The 22,972-nt window shown below is 45.8% G+C and overlaps 1 protein-coding gene across 2 annotated transcripts in view; it reads left to right on the plus strand.

Moving 5' to 3' along the window:
• Window positions 1-22,972, plus strand: part of OSBPL1A (oxysterol binding protein like 1A) — a 1,951,189-nt gene that overhangs the window by 806,345 nt on the left and 1,121,872 nt on the right. For both annotated transcript variants that reach the window (XM_085605749.1, XM_085605748.1), the window contains exon 15: window positions 203-309. In XM_085605749.1, the coding sequence (XP_085461875.1) occupies window positions 203-309 (107 nt within the window). The remainder of the gene's footprint in view (window positions 1-202; window positions 310-22,972) is intronic.

The following is a 22,972-nucleotide window of genomic DNA, read 5'->3' on the forward strand; positions in this document are numbered from 1 at the left end:
GTTAAGTAAAAAGTTTCCATTACTTGGCTAACTATAAAACTATCACTTGATTGAAAGTGTATTTCGGATGACTCAGCATGCCAGTATATGATGTACCTAGTCACCAGCTAACTTCCCTTCTTGTAGCGGTCATCATCTACCTTCTGGTCACCCTTAAAGTGGGAATCTGGATTGTGACAAATGCATGTTGGTTCTTTTTCAGAAATACCCCTTTCCGTTCATCAAAAAGGGTATGAAGTCTCTGAAGCATCTAAAGAAACCAGTGCCGCCTTGAGTGAGTGCCTTACTCTTTTCACCAAGCAGGAAGGGGTAAGCTTATCTGCTCTTACAAATATGTCTGCTTGCACACAGTGCTCTCAAACTTGTGTCAGGATTGTCCAGTCTATCTTAGTTTTTATTTTTATATAAATGGTTTTTTTGCTTCCTGACGGCTCCTGTCGTGTGTGATGTTCGGGGTTAATTGTGAAGTGTCATTGATCAAAAATCATGCATAGACATTTCAGAACATTTTGGTGCACTCTTAATTGGATTGTTATGTCTGTCCTATATTTTTACTGTATTTTGATAGGCGATCTAAAGTGTGTCTTGGTAACTTCACATGTTTTTGTCCTTAGAATAGCAGCAATCTATTTTTTTAATAACTTTTTTTGTTCGTTTTATTGCCATGAAAAACAGCAGTGAGCAATGTACAAACAGACAGCACACCACTTGCGTTACATCATGAAACATTTCCGACAATCAGTCTCTTGATAGCATCCACAACGTACAATATAGTCCGCTTAAAGAGGCATCAGCTTTGTGAGTAAACCCACCAGTATTTCCATATCTTATATATTTAAGTGGCTTCTCATGCCTTGTACACAAGCTCTTCAACTTTAGCGCAAAAGTCCAACCCCTTACCCATTCCAGGAGTGCAGGTTCCCTGGCATCCCTCCATTGTCTCGCCAGGTCTCTCTTTGCCACCAAGAACCCAGAGACTTATGCAAGTAAGGCCCCTCCAACTTCGCCTTATACAGCTTAAGTACTTATATGGATTTTACTATTCCCCGACATGGCTGTGGCACATGGATAGAGCGAGATCTCCCCATTGTACCAGATGTGCAACCCAGGATGAGACATTCTATCATATGATATTGTTGTGCCTGGCCATACTGAAGTATTGAGAAACTATATGTGCGGAAATGGGGGGTAGTCTTTGGCCACACAGTCTAGATTGGCCTCCATCAAACCTAGTATCACCAATAAGTGATATTCTGTCCTCGTCGCCATTGTGCCCGCAGAGGCCAGTAAGCTGGCCATCCCTACAAATCCAATTGGTGAATTGTCCTATGGCCACGACGAATAGGAAGGGTTAGAGAGGGCAACCCTGCCGGGTGCCTCTTTCAATTGGGAAAAGGTCCGATAACACGCCATTAACTTTAACCTGCTCCCACAGTTATGTATAAAGCGTGTCAACTAATTGAATAAAACGTGGGCCAAAGTTAATTTTTGTCAAGACGTGAGGCAGAAGCGATCTATTTTTGAAGCAGTTGTACTATGGAATAATATGTTAAACAAAATGAAAGGCAGATGCAGCACTCCATGATTTTCTATATTTCACATGGCAGACTGACCCTTCTGTTGTGACTTCTGCTGGATATTTTTGGGAAAGCAAGATGAGCACTTCCAATGCCTATCATAACACTGCTAGTCCTAACTGTCACAATTCGGGTCAACCATGATTCTCCTAGCTACTTTGTGTGTGCCAACTCAGTTTTTGGCAAAGTTGAATGTATTTCTAGCATTGTAATAGCAGTTTTTTCCTTTGGGCAAATTGACAGAGGAGGTAGAAGGGACGATGTTGCCCCTGCCCATCACTTCAACTCTGAATATGTTTGATTTGTTAACTGTAGAATGAGAACACTTTCCACTGGGAAACTGTATTAAATTCAGTAAAATGCCTGCCATTTGTTGTTGAGCACTCAGTCTGTGAGCTCAGCCGGAGTTAACTGAATTGCCCTTTCTAGACTGTTATACAACAATGCAGATGGATGCGTTTGCCTTTTTCAAAGAGTAGGAATGTCCATGAGTAACCCTCAAAATAAAGAACTATTTCAAAACCTCTTCCATGTGTTAATTTGTCAAATGCTCCTCGCTTGATATGAATTAAATCAAGTAACGTTATTTCCAATTATTTTGTTTAGAAACTCAAACATAGTTGACTAATAGAATAAGAAATGCCTTCCTGTCATGACAAAAGCTGATTTAGGCTTCAACTAAAGTAAAAACCTGCTGACTGTAAAAAAAATGCCCAAGATGAGAATAAGATAAGCTTGCTTTTCATTCACACCATACTTGTCGAATGACACTCACACCCAAAAGACATTGGCCATCTCCAGCCCGTAGTACCTTTTCTCCATTCATCTTCCAGCTGCTTGGGCCATGTTGTACCCTATTCCTGCCATATCTGGAACCCTTGCTGATACGGGGCATACTGTTCTTGTTTACTTATCAATACCATTTCACAGATGCCTTTTGATTGTTAACTGTGCTAATGCAAAAATTCCTCTCTTGTCATCCAGGGCATCTATAAACAGCACATGGTGAGTGCTCCATCTTTTTCAGCAAAGGTATTTTCTGTTCCCAGTGAATGCGCTGTATAACCCCTCTCAGTAAAAATAAATTAAAATTGTTGTTCTTTCTTTTAAAGCACAACAATTCCAAACTTCATCAATAGCAATATCTGAATCTGAAAAGTTCTGGTATGAATCACATGAGAATGGCACTGTATTCTAAACAGTCCAATGATTTAGTGGAATGTATGAAATGTTACACACATGCACAAACCGAGAGCTGCATTTTGAATGGTCAGTGTACTTACTGCACCAATTTAGGAGGACATCCACCACAAAAGTAGCATCCAGATTCCTGGATCTGGGGATAGTAGTTGCTAAAATACTATGGTGTATTATATATGTCTTTATTGTTTGACGAAATATCACATGTCAAATGTCACCTCTCAGAAAACTGTATAAAATCAATAATACAGATTTAAACAAAAAATATGTGGAATGTATGAATCATGTGGTAAAGGTGTTTGGTCCACAAGCCAAACTCACTGGGAACTCTTTAAAAGAGCTAATTCAATAAAAGTTGTGGGCACACAGAACATCACCCAGTGTGGCTACCAATTTGTTCCTTTTCTGTGTGCTGAAAGGTAGAAGGCCAGGGACAAAAATAAACCCGAAGTGGCTGAATAGTGTACATGCCGGTTTTGGACCGAGTGTAAAGTTTCAAGAAAATTGATGACCATCAAAGGAAGTACAAGCAAAGGTTTGATTAGAAATTTGGAGCGAAAAAAAGCGGGGTGGTGTGTGGGGGACTAAGTTTAGATCAAATCATCACGTTTTCCCGGAAATTAATTTTGAAATGGCTGAAGTCAGATAGAATGTTGTGAAAGTTCAGAATGGTGAGTGGTGCAGTATGTTCCATTTGGTAAATAGTGAAAAAGAGTCTCTGGAGATTAGCAAAGGTGTTTCTAGAGGGCCGATTTCACCAGTTCCTACAAATCTGCAACATAAAAGAAGTAGGAAGCCACCTGTGTATAAAAAATTACATTAATGGATAATCCTTTTGTTAAATGTTACTTTGAATCAGTGTACTTATGCGGATGTGCAACAAGCTTTATAGGATAGTATACCAGTGTGAATGATTATTCCACCTGATGAATATTTCACACTTTTATTTTGTAGTAGAATGAGTTTAGACCTTCGTAATTTGCTAATTGTATATTTTTGTAAACTGTACCAGTTCTATATTAAGAAGGGAGATGTACTATTTCTGAGAAGTTTTGGAAATAATGTTCCCTATGTCATCTGGAATGTTGGGGTATTGATAAGGGGATCAAATCAGTTGGAGCAGAACCAGTGATATGTAATTGTCCATTTGGTGTTTCTCTTCTGTTATGCCAATAAACCTGTTACTTCGGTAACGATATATCGGTAAGAGACATAGATTAGTTATGGATTCCTCTGCTTAGAATTACCCCCAGGCCTCAGACTGGATCCGGAGAATTTTTCTTCAGCAGTACCCCTGCTCATTGGTAGGTGGCGTCTGTCGACTCTGCGCTTGTCGTTGGCGTCGTGGTCGCTGGAATGATGTCACAGTATTTACTTAGACACCGCCCTGCTCGCTGACATCAGTTCTTTCTTTTTCCGCGCCAGCCAGCGCAGATCCAGAGCGAACGGTACTTCAAGTCACTTTTTGACTCTATTTTTGCAACTTTTTGTCAACGTCTTTTTGAGTCGTTATGACTCCTGTTACCCAGGGATGTCATCTCGGTGGACCGGCTTCAAGCCTTGTGACTCCTGTCACAAACTGATGCCGGTGAAGGACCCCCATCTTGTGTGCCTCTGGTTCCTTGAGCACGACCACGACCCAAAGTCGTGCTCCGACTGCTGGGCCATGGCCCCGAAGTCTTTGCGGGAGCAGTCCCGAAAGCTTCTGGAGGCCCAGCAGTCGGCTCTGCGCCGATCAAGGTCCTGGTCGAAAGGGAGGTCGCAGGACTAGTCGCGGAGCCATCATCACTCCTCGTCGAAGTCTTAATCTTCGCCATTCACGCAAGCCGTTTATCCGCTGTGCTCCCGAGAGATCTTTTGCCCCGAGTTTATTTTTCGTTCCTGCCGGTGAATACAGGCTTCGACTCTTCTATCACTCGCTTCTAAAATCTCCCATCTTGCCCAGCTGACGGGGAGACTGCTGTGTTCCGATTTTCCCTCTGACGAAAGAAAAACCTCCATTTGCCTTAATCCATTGGTGACGAGTCTTTCTCCGCCCCCGTTCTAACATGGATTGATCCTCAGACGACCCACGGATAAATAACCTCCCCAGGCCTTCATCCTCTCCTAGAAGCCTGTCCTCCATTTGAGAACTACCATATTTGTCGATTGGCGGAAAATCCTTTGACCGTTAGGTGTGCCTGTCCCACCACTCCTGCTCTTCTTTGCCCTGATGAAGGTGCAGCCCCTGCTGGGGCTTGTACACCGAAACGCGCGTTGGCGTTCTTAAGCCTATTTTTGGCTGCCTAAATTGTGCTTATAGGCGCTTTTTAGCCTTCCGGGCTGTTTAAACTTTATTCACTGAATATGAATTGTGGAACTATTATTCAACTACGTATATGTTATTATTTCTGTGTATTAATGTGATGTGGTGCATGATGTCGCTGTCGAATGAGTGCTAGTATGATCGTGTTGTTTTGAAGGAGCTTTGTGGGTCTGTTAGCTATTTTATGTACAGGAATTGTGTTGTTTTGATATTCACCTTTGGTTTTTGATGTTAATCAACACATCTATATAAAATAAATTACGGTATTTACGTAAACAAAAATGAAAAAATAAAAAAATAATTAAAAGATCTATAAATCTATCTGTATCTTCACTTGTTCTTTCGTTGTCCTGGTTTGCCCATTGGCTGCGGTTATTGACTGCTTGGACCCTGTTTAGGGTCTTGTTCTTTTATCAATTTGTGGCAGGTATTCTCTTCTCTTTTTGGTTAATCTTCGGGTAAGTCTAACCACAAAAAGAAGGCAAAGAAGCACCGTCGCTCTTTGCGTTCCCCACGTCCATGAGCCGATGCAGGATGCGGGTGGTAGTCTCCAGGCTCTGCCCGCGGAGCCTGTTGGGTCGACCCCGAGGCTCCCTCCCTTTACAGGAGCCGGGGTGACCCCTGCCCAACTTTGTAGCTTTTACAAAGCTCTTCATTCTATTTTTGGGCAGCCCTACTCCGCTGGTTCGCCTTCGGGCCCTGTGGACTCGTCTGGGGGCTTAGGCCCCGGCGTCCCCAAGGATCCAGGCCTGGATAGGCCCCGTTCGACCTTGTGATACCTCCTCTGGTGCTGAATCCATTGGCGACACCTCCGCCCCCTCTGACGCCGGTTGTGTCCCCAGTCGACGTCGACCCCAGCCTCCCCCTTCAATGTGGACATGGAGCCGGACCGATGTCGGGACCGTCGCCGACCGGTACTTTTGTACCCCTGTTCTCCCCTGGTGTTCCCTATCGCCCAGAGTGGCTACTAGAGGAGGGTGAGGAGGACAGGGAGGGGTCTCTGGATCCTCTGGCAGACCAGTTGGAAGATCCAGACTGGAGAGAGGAGTTGGGTGAGGCCAGTGTTCTGAACGCTTCCCCAGACCTTGGCATGCTTTCTCACCCTACCGTGGCTATGGAGGAGGGTGCGTCCTATGCAGTGGTGTTGCGTAGGGTGGCTGAGGCCTTAAACCTCGAGCTTCTTACAGTGACGGTTAGGACTAACCTCCTGACCGAGGTGCTTCAACCGGCAGCAGCCTCTTCGGAACCCCTGCTGCCGTTCAATGATGGCCTTATGGACATCCTTTTGGGCACGTGGTCCAAGCCCAACAGAGGGGCTCCTGTGGACAGGATGATTGCCCGACACCACCGCGCGGCGCCGGGCGACCCCAATTTCCTCTCCCAACCCCCCACCCCTGAGAGCTTGGTGGTCCAAGCCTCGACTTCCAAGGGCGCATTTCCTACCACACAACCCCATAGGGAATCCAAGAAGCTGGACCATCTTGGGAACAAATGTTTTCTTCCTCCAGCTTAGGACTGCGGTCGGTGAACACCGCATGTCTCTTGGGCTGTTACTTCCACTCTGTGTGGGATTCTGTCGCACAAGTGCTGCTACGATGCCCGGCAGAGGCTCAGGCTGTGCTCTCCCATGCAGTGGCCGAAGAGAGAGACACAGCAAAGTTCGCCATCTGATGTGGGCCGGACACCGCTGACTCGCTAAGCAGGACGATTTCCACGTCAGTAGTCCTTAGATGCTACGCCTGGCGGAGGTCCACTGGCTTTTCGGGCGATGTCCAAGCAGCTCTTTTGGACATGCCCTTTGATGGCCGTCGCCTGTCAGGTGGCAAAGCACACCGTGCTGTAGCGCTTTAAGGATTCTAGGGCTATGGCCAGATCCTTAGGCCTCGCTTCCACCTCCCGCCCCGCGCAGTCTGGTTTTTGCCCCTTTTGTGGCTACGGAAGGGGTGCCCTGCCACGTTCCACCCAGAGCCATAGGCCTGCGCACACTGTCCAGCCTCTGCTCAGCCGGGGACATGGAACTCGCCGTCGTGGGTCTGGGAGCCAGCGGGCGGGCCAGTCCATCAGCACCCCTTCTGTAGCAGCCTCCAAGCCCTCCTAACCCGACCTTTCAGAGCCACCAATCGCCAGTGGGTGGCAGGATTCGCCATCACCTCCCCACTGGCACAATATCACATCGGACGGGTGGGTTTTGCAGATAGTCCGAAGGGGCTACCCCTCCATCCATGCCACCTCAATTCGATCGTATGTTGAGGATCACCTGGCCCTTCTCCAACAGTAAGTTATGGTTCTCTGGGCCAAGGGAGCTATTGAGCGAGTTACTGTCCCAGAAGTAGGTTGTGGTTGTTATTCTCACTACTTTCTGGTGCCCAAGAAGGACAAAGGCCTGCGTCCTATCTTGGATCTCGGGAACGTCAACCACTTCCTCCGGAAGGAGAAGTTCTAAATGTTGACATTGGCTCACTTCCTGTCTGCCTTTGACCCTGGAGACTGGATGGTAGCGTTGGACTTGTAGGATGCTTATTTTCACATCCCGGTCTTGCCAGCCCACAGGCGTTACCTACGGTTCATGGTAGGCCACAAGCGCTTTCAGTTTACTGTGCTCTCATTTGGCCTTACCAGCGCCCCTCGGGTGTTCACGAAAGTGATGGCGGTGGTCACAGTTTATCTGGGCAGATCAGGGGTTCCAGTCTTCCCCTATCTCGACGACTGGCTGCTGAAGGCGGACTCGCCCCAGGCTGTTGTCTCCCAGCTCCAGGCTAAGGCCCACCTCCTGCATTCGCTGGGGTTCACCATGAACGTGCCAAAAGCATACCTGATCCCCCTCTCAGAAGCTCCTTTTCATTGGAGCGGTTCTGGACATAGCGCAGTTTCGGACCGAGCAGTGAGTCTGGCATATTTGGGCTATGATTCCGATCTTTCAGCCTCTATCCTGGGTTTCGGTCAGAATGACCCTGCAGCTACTGGGCCTCATGGCCTCTTGCATCCTGCTGGTGGACTATGCCAGTTGGCATATGTGGACTCTGCAGTGGGACCTGAAGTGTCAGTGGGCACAGCATCAGGGGACTCTTTCTGGTTGCATCCAGATGTCAGAGGGCACTTCACACCAATTGCAGAGGTGGCTAACGAACCCGCATTGGGTCAACGGCAGATCCCTAGCCCTTCCCCAACCAAAGTTCACAGTGGTGACCGATGCATCACTTCTGGGGTGGGGCAGCCACATGGGAGAGGCCTCTGGTCTCCGGCGGAGTACGGGCTCCACATCAACCTTCTGGAGCTTCGGGCTATCAGTCTTGCACTGAAGGCATTCCTTCCTTCGGTCAAGGGGAGAGTAATCCAGGTGTCCACGCACAACACCACTGCCATGTGGTACTGCAACAAGCAGGGCGGGGTGGGGGTTTTGGACCCTATGTCAGGAGGCACCATCTCTGGAAGTGGCTGGAACATCAGGGCATGTCCCTGGTGGTTCAACACCTGGCAGGTTCTCTGAATGCCAGGGCGGACGAACTCCGCCGCCGGTCCATGATGGATCACGAATGGCGTCTTCACTCGGAGGTGGTGCAAGGTCTCTTTCAGCGGTGGGGAGAGCCTTGGTTAGATCTATTCGCCACCGAAGAGAACGCACAATGTCAGCAGTTCTCCGCGTTTGAATTTCCAAGGCGGCAAGTGGAGTTAAGGACTTCTATACGCCTTTCCGCCTATACCACTTCTACCCAGAGTGCTGAAGAAGATCAAGCGCGATCGGGCCCAAGTCATTCTTGTGGCTCCGGACTGGGCACGAAGAGTCTGGTATCCTGAGCTCTTGCACATGGCATCGATCCTCCGATCAGACTGCCCTTCGGGAGGGTCTTCTGTCGCAGCAGCAGGGGACATTCCTCCACCCGAACCTGTCCAGCCTCCACCTCCTTGCGTGCAGATTGAGCGGTGACAGTTGACAGTTTTTGACCTTCCTCCCGATGTCTGTAACGTTATCTTGGCAGCCAGCCGTCCCTCCACCAAAACGTTATACGCCTGTAGATAGTACAAGTTTGTGGCATTGTGCGCAGCAAAGGCTGTGGATCCCCTTTCTGCCCCCCTTTCTGAGGTTCTCCTCTTCATTCTTTCTTTGGCCCAGCAGGGCTCTACTCTGGGCACTCTAAAAGGCTATCTTTTGGCCATTTCGACCTTTTTTCAGCTTCCTGACCAGCCTTCTCTTTTCTTGTCTCCTATTGTAAACCGCTTCCTTAAGGGCCTTACTCATTTGTAGCCTCCAATTCCTTTTGTAATGCCTCAGTGGGACTTGAACTTGGTTCTGACCTAACTTATGTGCGCTCCCTTAGAGCTGCTACACAACTGTCCTCCCAGACTTCTGACACTTAAAACTGCCTTTCTGGTCGCCATCACCTCTGCTTGCAGGGTGAGTGAGCTGCATACTCTCAATCAATCAATCAATCAAGCATTTGTATAGCGCGCTACTCACCCGGAGGGTCTCAAGGCGCTAGGGGGAGGGGGGTCCGCTACTGTTCGAACAGCCAGGTCTTGAGTTGCTTCCTGAAGGAGAGGTGGTCTTGGGTCAGGCGGAGGTGGATGGGGAGGGAGTTCCACGTTTTGGCAGCCAGGTAGGAGAAGGATCTTCCTCCCATGGTGGCTCTTTGGATGCGGGGAACGGCGGCGAGGGCGTTGCTGGTAGAGCGTAGCTGGCGGGTGGGAGTGTAGAAGGTCAGTCGGTCGTTGAGGTATCTGGGGCCTTGGTTGTGGAGAGCTTTGTGTGCGTGGGTGAGGAGTCGGAACGTGATTCTCTTGTTGACGGGGAGCCAGTGCAGGTCTCTCAGGTGTCCGGAGATGTGGCTGTGTCGGGGGATGTCCAGGATGAGTCATGCTGAGGCGTTCTGAATACGCTGGAGCCTTTTCTGAAGTTTGGTGGTGGTTCCGGCGTAGAGGGTGTTTCCGTTGTCCAGACGGCTGGTGACTAGTGCCTGGGTGACCGTCTTCCTGGTTTCTGTGGGGAGCCACCGGAAGATCTTGCGTACCATGTGTAGAATGTTGAAGCATGACGAGGAGACGGCGTTGACTTATCTGGTCATCGAGAGGGAGGAGTCTAGGATGAAGCCCAGGTTGCGTGCGTGGTCCGTCGGTTTGGGTGCGCTGCCCAGGGCAGGGGGCCACCAGGAGTCGTCCCAGGCGGAGGGTGATGATCCCAGGATGAGGACTTCCGTCTTATCTGAGTTCAGTTTCAGGTGGCTGTTCGTCATCCACTCGGCTACGTCTTTCATCCCTTTGTGTAGGTTGGTTCTGGCGGTGGCGGGGTCGTTGGTGAGGGAGAGGATCAGCTGAGTGTCGTCGGCGTAGGAGATGATGTTGAGGTTGTGTTGGCTTGCGATGGCCGCGAGGGGGCTCATGTAGACGTTGAAGAGGGTGGGGCTGAGCGATGATCCTTGTGGTACGCCGCAGATGACTTTGGTGGCCTCGGATCTGAACGGGGGGAGGCGGACTCTCTGTGTCCTTCCGGCGAGGAAGGAGGTGATCCACTCCAATGCTTTCTCCTGGATTCCGATGTCGGAGAGGCGCTGCTCTAGGGTGCGGTGGCAGACCGTGTTAAACGCTGCGGAGAGGTCCAGGAGGATGAGTGCCACTGTTTCCCCGTTGTCGAGCAGGGCTTGGATGTTGTCAATGGCTGCGATGAGGGCGGTCTTGGTGCTGTGGTTGGCTCTGAAACTGGACTGTGAGTGGTCGAGGGATCCATTCATTTCGAGGAAGTCGGCCAGCTGTCTGTTGACGGTCTTCTCGATGTCTTTGGCAGGGAAAGGGAGGAGCGATATGGGACGGTAGTTTTTGAGGTCGGTGGGGTCCGCTGATGGTTTCTTCAGTAGGGCACTGAGTTTGGCGTGCTTCCAGCTCTCTGGGAAGGTGGCGGTGTCGAAGGAGGTGTTGATGATGTCTCGGAGGTGGGGTTCGATGATGGAGTCGGCCTTGTTGAAGACGTGGTGAGGGCAGGGGTCGGTTGGTGATCCGGAGTGAATGGTGTTCATCGTGCAGATGGTGTCTTCGGTGCTGACCGGGGTCCAGGCGCGGATGGTGTTGGGAGGTTTCTTCAAAACCTCCTTTCCTGGCTGTTCATCCTGACAAAGGCACTAGGCCGCCTTTCCTCTCCAAAGTGGGGTTACCGCTTTCCACATAGACAGACCATCACTTTGCCCACCTTCTTCCTGCCCCCGCATCCTTATGAAGAGGAAAAATGTGCGCTTTCCTTCTTCTCTTTGTTGGCTATGTGGGCGCCAAGAATGGTCAAGCCGTGCAAAAGCGAACCATCTCCTGATGGGTCGTTCTTTGCATCAAAATCTGCTATTCCTTTGTGTAAAAGGAACCTCCAGTGGGGTTGTGTGCCTATTCCACCAGGGCGAGGGCAGCCACTAATGCTTTGGGAACTTGGGGTCCCCCTTAATGACATCTGCCAGTCAGTTACGTGGGCTTCTTTGCACACATTTACTAAACACTACTTCCTGGACAGCTAAGTCCGGAGAGACGGCTTCTTTAGCCGTTCAGTTCTCCAGGACTTCCTGGTGTAAACTTGGTTCGCAGACCCACCTCCGGGGTTGGAATTGCTGGGGTATCTATTCGAAGGTGAGGAGTCAATAACTAATTGTCTCTTTCAGATGAACAAGTTACTTACCTTGAATAACGATATAAATGTAAGAGACATAGATTAGTTATGGATTCCTCATGGCCCCACCCATCCTCCCCGTTCTGCGAACTGACTTCTAGCCAACGACGAACGCGGAGTCAACCGACCCCACCTACCGGCGCATGGGGTTACTGCTGAAGAAAAATTCTCCGGATCCAGTCTGATGCCTGGGGGTAATTCTAAGGTGAGGAATCCATAACTAATCTGTTTCTTACAGATATATCGTTACCAAAGGTAAGTAACTTGTTCTTCAGGGTTATTGGTGTAATGGAAGAGAAACACCAAACGGATCATTACATATCGCTGGTTCTGCTCCAACTGATTTGATCCCCTTACCAATACCCCAACATTCCAGATGACATAGAGAACATTATTTCCCAATATTCTCAGAAATAGCGCATCTCCCTCATTAATATAGAACTGGTACAGTTTACAAAAATATACAATTAGCAAATTACGAAGGTCTAAACTCCTTCTACTACAAAATAAAAGTGTGAAATATTTATCAGGTGCAATTATCATTCACACTGGTATACCATCCTATAAAGCTTGTTGCACATCTGCATAAGTACACTGATTAAAAGTAACATTTAACATAAGGATTATCCATTAATGTAATTTTTGACCTATTCAGGTGGCTTCCTACTTTTATGTTAATGTTGCACGTTCGTAGGAACTGGTGAAATCACCCCACCAGAAACACCTTTGCTAATCTCCAGAGACTCTTTTTCACTATTTACCAAATGGAACATACTGCACCACTCACCATTCTGAACTTTCACAGCATTGTATATGACTTCAGCAATTTCGAAATTAATTTCCTGGAAAATCGTGATCATTTGATTTAAACTTAGCACCCCACACACCACTCATGTCTTTTTTTTTTTTCCTCCAGATTTCAAGCAAACCTTTGCTTGTACTTCCTTTGATGGTCATCAATTTTCTTGAAACTTTACACTCAATCCAAAACCGGCATGTACACTATTCAGCCACTTCGGATTCATTTTTGTCCCTGGCCTTCTACCTTTCAGCACAAAGAAAAGGAACATATCGGTAGCCACACTGGGTGATGTCCTGTGTGCCCACAACTTTGATTGAATTAGCTCTTTTAAAGAGTTCCCCGTGAGTTTGGCTTGTTGACCACGCACCTTCATCACATGATTCATACACTCCACTAAACCATTAGACTGTTTAGAATACAGTGCTATTCTCATGTGATTCATACCAGAACCCTTCAAAATTCCCACTTTAAATAGGATGTGAATTGCACTCCTTTTTCTGTCACAATACTTTCTGGCACAACTTCTCTGGCAAGCTCATCTTTCAAAAAATGTATTACTGTCTGGGTCGTGACCGTATCGACACATTCTGCTGAAATCCACTTGGAAGTATAATCCACCAGCTCCATAATAAATCTCTCAGGAGATCTCCCACACATTGAAAGGACCAACAGTGTCCAACCCCAGTTTACACAAAGGTCATCTTTCACTGGCCAAAATCCATTTATCTTACCTAATATTTTTAGACAGTCACCCTATGGCAGATTATGCGTGCTATATCTAGAACAACTATGCTCGATTTTCTAACTAGACTGAAAATGTGCAGCACACACTCCTGTGCTGCAACTCAAATTTTCAAGTGAGACTGAATCCGGTGAATAAATAGGGAGACCGTGTTTCTCCCCATGCGTCACCTTCTTCAGTCATTATCAATTATACAAAATGTGTGGCACACTTGCAAACGTGCGGCGCAACACAAGGTAAATAGTTAGAAGGGATAAGGTGATATAATCAAGAAATTGCGTCTCCCCTGTGTATCACCTACTTGAGTTGCAACCGATCAGGGCCACATGGATCCTGAGGGAGACAGTGCTTATGGTCACACTTTGTAAAAGAGATAAAAGCACTGTCACCTCATGTCCTCCGTTTTTGCTTTCAAAGTAATTGTTCAGATCCTGAAATCACTCCACTTGGGAAACTACTCCAGTTTGTCTTAAGGATGGTACCCGCTCCCTACCAGGGACTTGCTTCATCAAGGTGGACCACCGGCTGTAGTACCTGCTACCGTCCTGCTCAGGATCCAGATGTTACTGGAAACCCGGCCCAAGTGGACTAAGTAGTTGGACTGGTGTCTCTACGTTCCACATGCTTGCGTGTGTGGGCTAATGTCATGTGTCTGATGCGCATCTCATTGGTTGATGCCGCCTTGCCCCGCAATGTCTACGCCCCCGGGCAAACTGAACCCTGAAGTAGCCAAGTGGCCCGTAATCGTGAACCAAGCATGAAATTAACTCTTTTTCTTGTCAGGAGGAATTCTGGTGGTGGTTTTATTCTAAAGTAATGGGCATTTTCAGCATGCGATCCATAAGGAAGGGCCCAGGCATTATCGCTAAAGAATAGCAAGTCACGCCTCACTTCATTGTGGGCCAATTCGTTGTTTGTATGTAGTTGTGCTCTGTGATGCATTTTAGGGGCCAACCAGTCATTGATACATAGTAGCGATCTGTTAATCATATGGCTGTATCTTAGTAACAAAAACCAGGTATACCTTTATAAAAGCCATATCAGTGACACTTCAACCTATCATAGGCCATTCTGTGGTTGTACTCCACAAGTTAAAGGACTACATGTTATCAAGGAACTTTGGTACTACCCCTAACCCAGCTTTAAGAGGTATATGCACCAGTGTCCTAAATGTAGAGAACCTCAATACTTCAGTTTATCATTCTGAGGAGGGTTGAAACTATGCCTTCTATTGCATAACGATGGCATTCCATAGTATGTTCTCATTTAAACCTGTTTTTTGAGTGGACAGGCGGTAGATCCAACATTGTTCTTTATTGAATAGGCGACTCTGTATATTCTCCTGTCTTCCTTTCAGTTGTTCTATTATAACCCACAGCATGTCGTTCAGTGTGTAGCCTTCCGTTAAGAAATGAACCGTCATCTTTGTAGTGTTTCGTGTGCATCTTGCATTGCTGCAGTGCTCGCAGATCAGTGTCTTTATTTTCCTGCTGGTCATTCCTACGTAGTGAAGCTGGCAAAGGCATGTGATCATATATATCACATTGATCGAGTTGCAGTTTGTGTGTTTCTTTATCATCCACACCTTGCCAGGTTCAAGATTCAGCGTTTTGTAGTCTTAGTCAAATGGCACATGCTGCATTTGCCACAGGCGTAATGACCCACCACTTCAGGTAAGCCCCAGCTGTCCAGTACCGTGTTCCTCTGTTCTGTAGGTCTCTTGGGGTGTGTGGAGACCAGGCTGTCTTTTAGACTTCTTGCTTTCTTAAAGGAAAAAAACAGGTTCTCCTATTTGAGCATCCCTGTTTGTAAGATACCCAGTTCTTGTTGATTACTTTGGTCACATGGTTTGAAATTGTATTGTAGATGGTAACACACGTCAATGGAGGAGTGATGTGTATCTGGGCCTGTTCTTCTAATAGGGCTTCTCTGTTTTGAATGCGTGCCAGTTTGTGGGTTGTCCTTATGATTTTCTCCGGGTAGTCTCGCTCCTGTAACTTCTCTGTGAGAGATTTGGTTTGTATGATGAAATTCCCGGTTTTGCTGCACTTCCTTCTTAATGTTAAAAATTGCCCACAGGATAAATTCTCCTTGAGTGCTCTCGGATGGAAACTGTCGAATTTGAGTGGTGTATTCTTGTCTGTGGGGTTTTCGTAAGTTTTGGTCTGCAACCCACCATCCTACACGAATAGTGTTTCATCCAGGAAAGTAATGGACATGGGCTCTGCTGTGTGTGTAAACCTCAAATTCATGTCACAGCAATTAGTCCATTCCAGGACGGGTTCCTACGATGGTATCTTCCCTTTCCAGATGATAAGAATGTCCTCTGTGTATCACTTCAACAGTTTTATTTTCCTTCTGTGAGGGTTATCATTAAGGATATTTTTTTACTTAAAACTTAACACACATAGCCCTGCTACTCTAGGGGCGAAGGTACCCCATTGAAGTTCTGAATGTTTCAAGGAAAAGCATACCCTTAAACTTGAAGAAATTTCTCATCAAGGCTAAGCGCGCACAATCAATTATTATGAATCGGCGTGGAGTGTTGTATTCCCAAGCCTCTTGTTCCAGTGTGTCTCTGATAACAATCATAGTTTTCCTCCTGAGGTAGCCTTCTATATAAGCTTTCTATGTCAGGGCTCACCAATAGATTGTTATTAGGATTACATTCTATATCTTTAAGTATGTTTATGAGGTCTTTGGTATTTTGCAAGTATGTTGAGGTACCACCTTGCACTATGGTATCCGGTAAAAAATCACAAAACCGTAAAAGACACAATGGGTCGGTTGTTGTTTTAGTGAATTATTGGGAGTGAGTAGAAATTCGGTATTCTAGGATTCTTTGTACATAGAAAGTCTATCTCTTCCTTAGAAATGTCCCATTTGGACTCTGCATCTTTCACAAGATTCTTAATCTCATTACTCGGTTGTAGTGAAGGGTCTAGGGGTGGAATTCTGTGTTTTTTTGTGTCTTCCAGGAGGCGGTTACGCTCAGCTCTGTAATCCTCTTATCCTGTAGGATTAATTCTACCCGTATATCTGCATGTTATATGATAATGATTTAGTCTTCTTGTAACTCTGTGATGTCAATTCTTCACTACTCATATTGTGGTAATTGTGATTCTCTTGTATTCTCTCGACTTCGTTGAATACAGCCTGCTCAAAAGTGAGTAGTGGCCTGGGGGCAAAAGGTAGATTTGTTTTTTAAGTCCTGTGTCCCCTCTGGGTTCTGCATCCTCAAATGCTTCGGACTTCTCAAACAAGGCTTTCAATTTTAGTTTTCTGAAACATTCCGCCAGCTCACAATGGAGGTGGAACTTATCTAAATGTGCTGTTGGCACAAAACCTAGACATTTGTTCCGGACTCTCACCTGTGTGTCTGGGAATGTTAGTGAGGACATGTTAGTCACACTCCTGTGTGTTTGCTGGTCTCTGGTTGTGCTTCCCTGAACTTGCCCCTGGTATTCACTCTGATTGTGTTCTCTTCCCAGTGTACCTAGTTGTCTCTTCTTCTGCCTCTGCCTCCCCTCCCTTTCTCTGAAAACGGAAACCTTTGACTGGCAGGGAAGTAGGGGGGTGGGCCTTACTGGAAAGGATTACACCAACCAAAACATGGGTAGGGTTGTGGTGGAGGGTAACAATATTGTGGTAGCCCCATCAGGCTTTGGAGTGCGGTGTACTGTAGCCAGTGTGGTGAGAATTGTTTTGATCTATTCTTTCCTCGTTTACTCCTTAAGCTCCCCCCGCTTGACCCACTTCCTTTGTCTGATGAAGATCCATCAGATGAGTTGTAATCTTTTGAGTCACACTGTTGCTCTGTGGGGGTGTAAGCTGGGTAAGTCTTCACATAGGAGAACCATTTGAGGTCTTTCTGAAATGTTTGAATTTTTCATGGTCAGATAATCCTTGTATTCAGTCATTTTCTTGTTCACCTCATCCATTTATTTCTTAAATGAGGAAATAGTCATAAAGTGGTTCTCTGTAGCCTGGATCTCTATTAACATAGCATCTGAAAGCCGTTTAGCAGTTTTTTTAATGATCAGTACTATCTAATAACTGATTGAGTGCCACACTATCAGCGTCCAGTCCCTTCTGAAAGATGCATCCTTCAAGAAGATCCTGAGTGCATTGGTCACTACCAAGTCACTTGGAGCGGTGTTCGATCTCTGGTATTGTCAGTATTACGCCATGCAACATGGTTCTGATCCTGTTCTGTTTTTGTTCAGAGTGTCCCAGTCTTTTGTTAGGTATATGGTCTGAGCTATATTTAAGTCCAACGGAAGAGGTGGACTAGACAAAATCTGGTTCACATCATCTTCGGTAAAAGTCCAACATTCGTTTTCAGCCATAGTTAGACCAACATCTTTTGTGTGGGGGGAGAAGTCTTCCAATTCCAAGTTGCAAAGGAATACATTCCCTTTGTTCCTAGGTTAGGATTTACTAGAGAATCAACTCTCACAGCTGTATGCTGCCTAAATACTATACATAAAATGGAGAGTGATCAGAAGTGGACAGCTCTTTCTTCTTCCGCTTATCGATATATCATACAAATGAGAACAAGCTTGCCACCTTCCCAGAGTACATGTCTTTTACTCATGTCTCAGATAAAACATTAGGTTTTAAAAAATAATCCTCACCCACCAACTTAGTTGGTGGCATGCTTCATCGTTGGTAAAAACTACCTACAGGATATGCACCCTTCGGTAAAATATTTTAGTTGTGGATTCCTTGGGTAGGGTTGAAAACAGTGATCGTGGATGTGTAGTGAGAAATTAGTGATCTCTCATCCTAGTGTTAGGTCAATATGTTTCAGCAAAATACGAGTGTATTTTGAGTCACAGTGGCTTTCTTCAGGACCGAAATGCTAGCGAAAACCCTAGCCAGTGAACGCACACACACCAAGGCATGTGTATGTAGTGTGCATCATTTGTAACTTACGATTTGCAACGGGAAAGACAGACATGGTAGTTTGAATCAATGATGAAGATTGTGCAGAGCTGGCACCATGCTCATGTGCCATGCAACCTGCTCATCATGCAATTGTAGAGGCATTTTCATAACTAGGCATTCGTGTGAAAATTGTAACACATGACATTTCTAGTGGATGTTCTTTTGTTATAAAGAACATTCGAGTGACATTCATGTCAAAGTGCTTTCCCCCATTGCTTGCCACATCGAAGTCAAGTAGCAGCAGATACTTTTTTACAAGCCTTGTTAGTGACACTTCCCCCTATATTGGGCCAACAGAAGTTATTACACGGTTGTCCTCCATGAATTAAATTACTACATGTTATCAAGGAACTTTGGTGCTACCCCAAACCCAGCTTTAAGAGGTTAATTCACCAATGCCCTAAATGCAGAGAACCTCTGTACTTCAGCTCATCATTCTGAGGAGGGCTGGAACTACGCAAACCCAAGGAACATCCTCTTTACTAGATATTTCCAGTACATCTACAATTGACTAGGCCAAATCCGGCTTAGGACTGATCCCTTCACTTGGAATTGTGTGCCCAAAATATGTTGTCGTAGTAACTCTAAATATACATTTCTCTCTTTGTCATAGTCCAAACTCATAGTACATTAAATAAAACTTGATCATGATCATCTTTGCTCGACCCATACAATATGTCATCCTAAAAATCTTTCACCTGTTTTACTCCTTCCAGCAATTTTAATATGACTTGTTCAAAACATAGCTACAAGCCCAAAAGGCATGCAGAGAAATCTATATGCAGCTACTGGCGTGAGAACTGTGATTGTTTTGATTCCTAACTTAACCGTATCTGGGGATTAGCAGCAGATAAATCAATTACACTGAACATACACAAACCCTTCAACATGGAGACATCCTGTCTTATGTTTGGCAATGGTTGTCTATCAACCCAAATAATTTTACTGAGATCACTTAAATCAATACCCATTCTCAAATTATTCCTATTATCCTTCAGAGCTAAAAACCACAGGCCAACCACTTTGACCTCCTCAATCACCCCTTCATCCAGCAATTAACTCATCTTTAAAAGGCTCTAGCATGAGGTGTGATTGTGATGCCCTGTGAGCTTTATGTACTACAGGATTTGCTCCACTTTTAAGAATTATATGATGTTCAAAGCCTCTTAAAAACCATAGCTTCCCCTCACAAATTTCAGGAATGTTTTTTTTAAATCTCCCAGTTTGGTCACCAGCATAACCTTTCCCGGGTGCTGGGATTCAGAGTGATGGCCAAGTCTCTCTGATGTCTCCACCCCAGCAGGCAATCACCGCCCTTAGTAACATAAATTTTCCCCTAGTTTTCCTTCCTTTGAAATCCATTAACATGGGACCGAAATAAATTACATTTATGGTAGTACCACAATAACCAAAAGGCCTTATATCAGGTTCATTTAACACTGTTATCTTTACCAATAACATCATTCCATATTTGATCACCCACCAGTGTTTAAAGTGACCCTGAATCAGCCAACATGGTGAATCCTTTCCCTCCAATCTCAACTTGACACTCTGGAATAATCAATTTATCTGAATCACACTCATCCACACACATACTCACCATATCTTTTCCTGTGACAGTGAAAATTCTCTTTCACATCTTCACTCTGGTGCACCTCATTGCTCTAACTCTTCCCTTGAGATCCCCATGTACAAACCCTGGCAAAAGGCCTTCTCTTTCCACATTTCCTTCATATGGCACTCCTGGCACAACAATCCAAACTATTTGCAGCGACCACTGCCACATCGGAAAATTTTAATTTGTGCCATTCTGTTTTAATTTAGTTACCCTTTAAAAGGATTCTTTTGTTTATTTTCCTCTTTTTTGGACACACTCACTTTGGCCACCCCTGTTGTATCCACATTCTCCTTCGTTTCTTTTGTCCAAACTACTGTGCGGTCATTACCTTCAATTATGGCTATATCTTCAGTTTAGAGATCCAGACAACGACGGACACAGGGGCCGCACTACCCTATGTAATTCCCTTAATACAGCTTAGTAATTAGATGTGAGCGTGCACAATACAAACTCCAGCACTCGCCGTTGAGGAGTGCCAACTGCTTGGCAGTAAACTGAAGGAACAGGTTGGTGGAGTGGTGCACAGCTTAATATTATGACAATGATGGTCAATAAATCAATAAGTCTTGGTGGGTTATAAGTCTCGTTTATTTCACAAGACATAGATTGCCAGCCAACGCGTTTTGTTCATAGAATGAACTTCTTCAGGGCAAATGTGGGCGCTCTTGCGAAATCCCAAATAGAAATAGGTAGACACAGTATAACGCGAGGGCCACCTTGATAAGGGCCTAGGTGCGCAGTGTTCTGTGAGGCAAGATCAGAAGGACGCGTTCCTTAACGAAAGTATCAGTGCAGTGATACTTATTGATTTATTGACCATCATTGTCATAATATTAAGCTGTGCACCACTCCACCAACCTGTTCCTATGGCTATAGCTGCTTTAAGATTAGGGTTCTTCACTAATACTTTTTCTAGTAATCTAACATTATTGGTACAACATATCAGCTGATGTCTAATTAAGGGGTCCAAGAGTTCCCCAAACTCGTGTTCTCGCAAGATTTTCTAAACATGCTTCATAGTTCCCTGCATGTTCAGATTTACCCTGCTGGTGTACAAAACGTGTTCGCCTTTCCAAAACGATATTTACTTGTGTACCCAAATGAAGTTCCAACATTTTCACAGACATCTTTAATACATCTGTTGTTTCTCCCTCTTTATTGCCCATTGCAATTTCCTCAAGGCTCTGATGTTTTTACATTCTACTCCAAGATTGCGCAACATACACTGTGTTTTCTGGTTACAGAAAACTTGTCCCGCACTATAGCCACCAGATATAAGTCAGCGAGTTTCTTTAATTTGGGCCAGGGCAACATTGGTTCACCAGCTTATGCTAAAAATTGTGGTAACTGGGACGTACCAGTAACAGCCATATCTTCAGCACAAGAAACAAAAAAACAAGCCAAAACAACCAACTAAAACACTCAATAATCAAAACAAAATAACAAATGTTTATTATAGTTAGTTTCTTCCACATTTTGTAAGTAATCTGTTCACTCCACACCATATACCATTCTCAAGCCATTACAGATTTACACAGTCCTAGTATAGTGACACAAGATAAAATCCCAATTTTACCAGCATTGTGAATATCTTGTATATTAATGCTGCTCCACTGCAGTATAAAGAAACAAGGTTGCGTCTAATGATCTTCCAGGCAAATAGTAGTCACTTGCAGTCATCAATAATATAGAAGTACACTACCACCAGATCTGCATTTGCTTTGCATGGTATATTGTACACGGCATGAGAAAATGTGGGAATAACACATTATTCCTCGTGCGCTCAGTATTTAGTGCTGAGCTCCCATCAGATGCTGTTGTGCAATGTCTCATAATTACGCTTCGCTAGAGTTGTAGCCATCACATGAAATGATGCTGCCAATCCTCTTGAGGTCCCAATCCAAAATGGCTCCCACGTTGTACCTCACCTCCCGCATGTATGATGTCGCATGATGCAATCACACACGGATACGGGTAGTGGGCACCTCGACAGAACACAGGCTATGCTTTGTACGTAGAATTTGAACTCCAACAGTCGCTTCCAACTCTACGCTCAACAGCTTTTTTTGCCTTTTTGACTGTCCCTTTTCTTTATTTCTTAATTCTTATTTGATTGCAGACGAGTAGCTGGCAGTGGTAAATGAGATCTCAACTGCTGGGTTACATATTTTTCCCCCAAAGCAAGCATCTATTAACTTTTGCAACTCCCTTCTCATATTACTGAATTGAACCCTTGAACTGATGTATTTGTTGACTGAGAACAGGCATACTGCTTACTTTTAACATGATTTTCTTTTGAATATGTCAGCTGCTGACATTGCCTTGAATATTCAAAGCGGTAAACCACTATGTTTATCATCTGCTTCCACGTAGAAATGTTTGATTAGGGGGGTCTTTACTTCTTTGCATAATAGTTCTGAAAACATTCTTGGGGGGGGGGGGGGGGGGGCATGGCCAAGATGGCAGATGAGTGAGACCCATTTTTCAGTCTCTCCGTCCCCGCCGATTCATTAGCTGTGCACAGCACCCGTCCTGCTGCCTTTGCTTCGTCCCCTTTCATTTTCCTGGAATGGAGACCATCCGGCATCGTGCTGAATGAATCGGGGGCTCCTCCTGCCATGCCATGCAAAACTGAGGAGAGCGGCTGTGAAAGGTGAACGGCTGCGTCCGACAGCAAAATGGCAGCCGCCCGGGGCGGCTGATAGGCAGTGGCTCGGGGCATTACACAGCGTGTGGTAGAGGTGGACCCCACAAATCTGCCCCTGGCTGATTTACGCATCTGCTCACTGTCGCAGCAGAGAGGTGAGGTGGCGCTGCCTGCCGTTGTGTCCCGGAACTACTGGAGGGGATGTGGTAGACTCGGATCCGGAGGCTGCCCTGGAATGGGCTGACCCCAGAAGCCTATGCACTCTGGCAGCTGAGAACCGCAGACACCCAGACTAGTGGCAGCTCCTAGAAAAATCAGTGTCCAAGCTCAAAGCCATCCACAAGTGGACAGGCACCCCCAGGATTTGGAAGGAGCTTGAGTAGCAGATACTCCTCCTCAAGCGTCTTGATCTAGATCGGGCAGAATACACCCTAGTGCTCCTCAAGCATAAATTTTACCTCACTGTGGGAGGATGCTAGCTCACCTCCGCCGTA

This window comes from Triturus cristatus, chromosome 5_1, assembly GCF_964204655.1.
Source record: "Triturus cristatus chromosome 5_1, aTriCri1.1, whole genome shotgun sequence".
Lineage (NCBI taxonomy): Eukaryota > Metazoa > Chordata > Amphibia > Caudata > Salamandridae > Triturus > Triturus cristatus.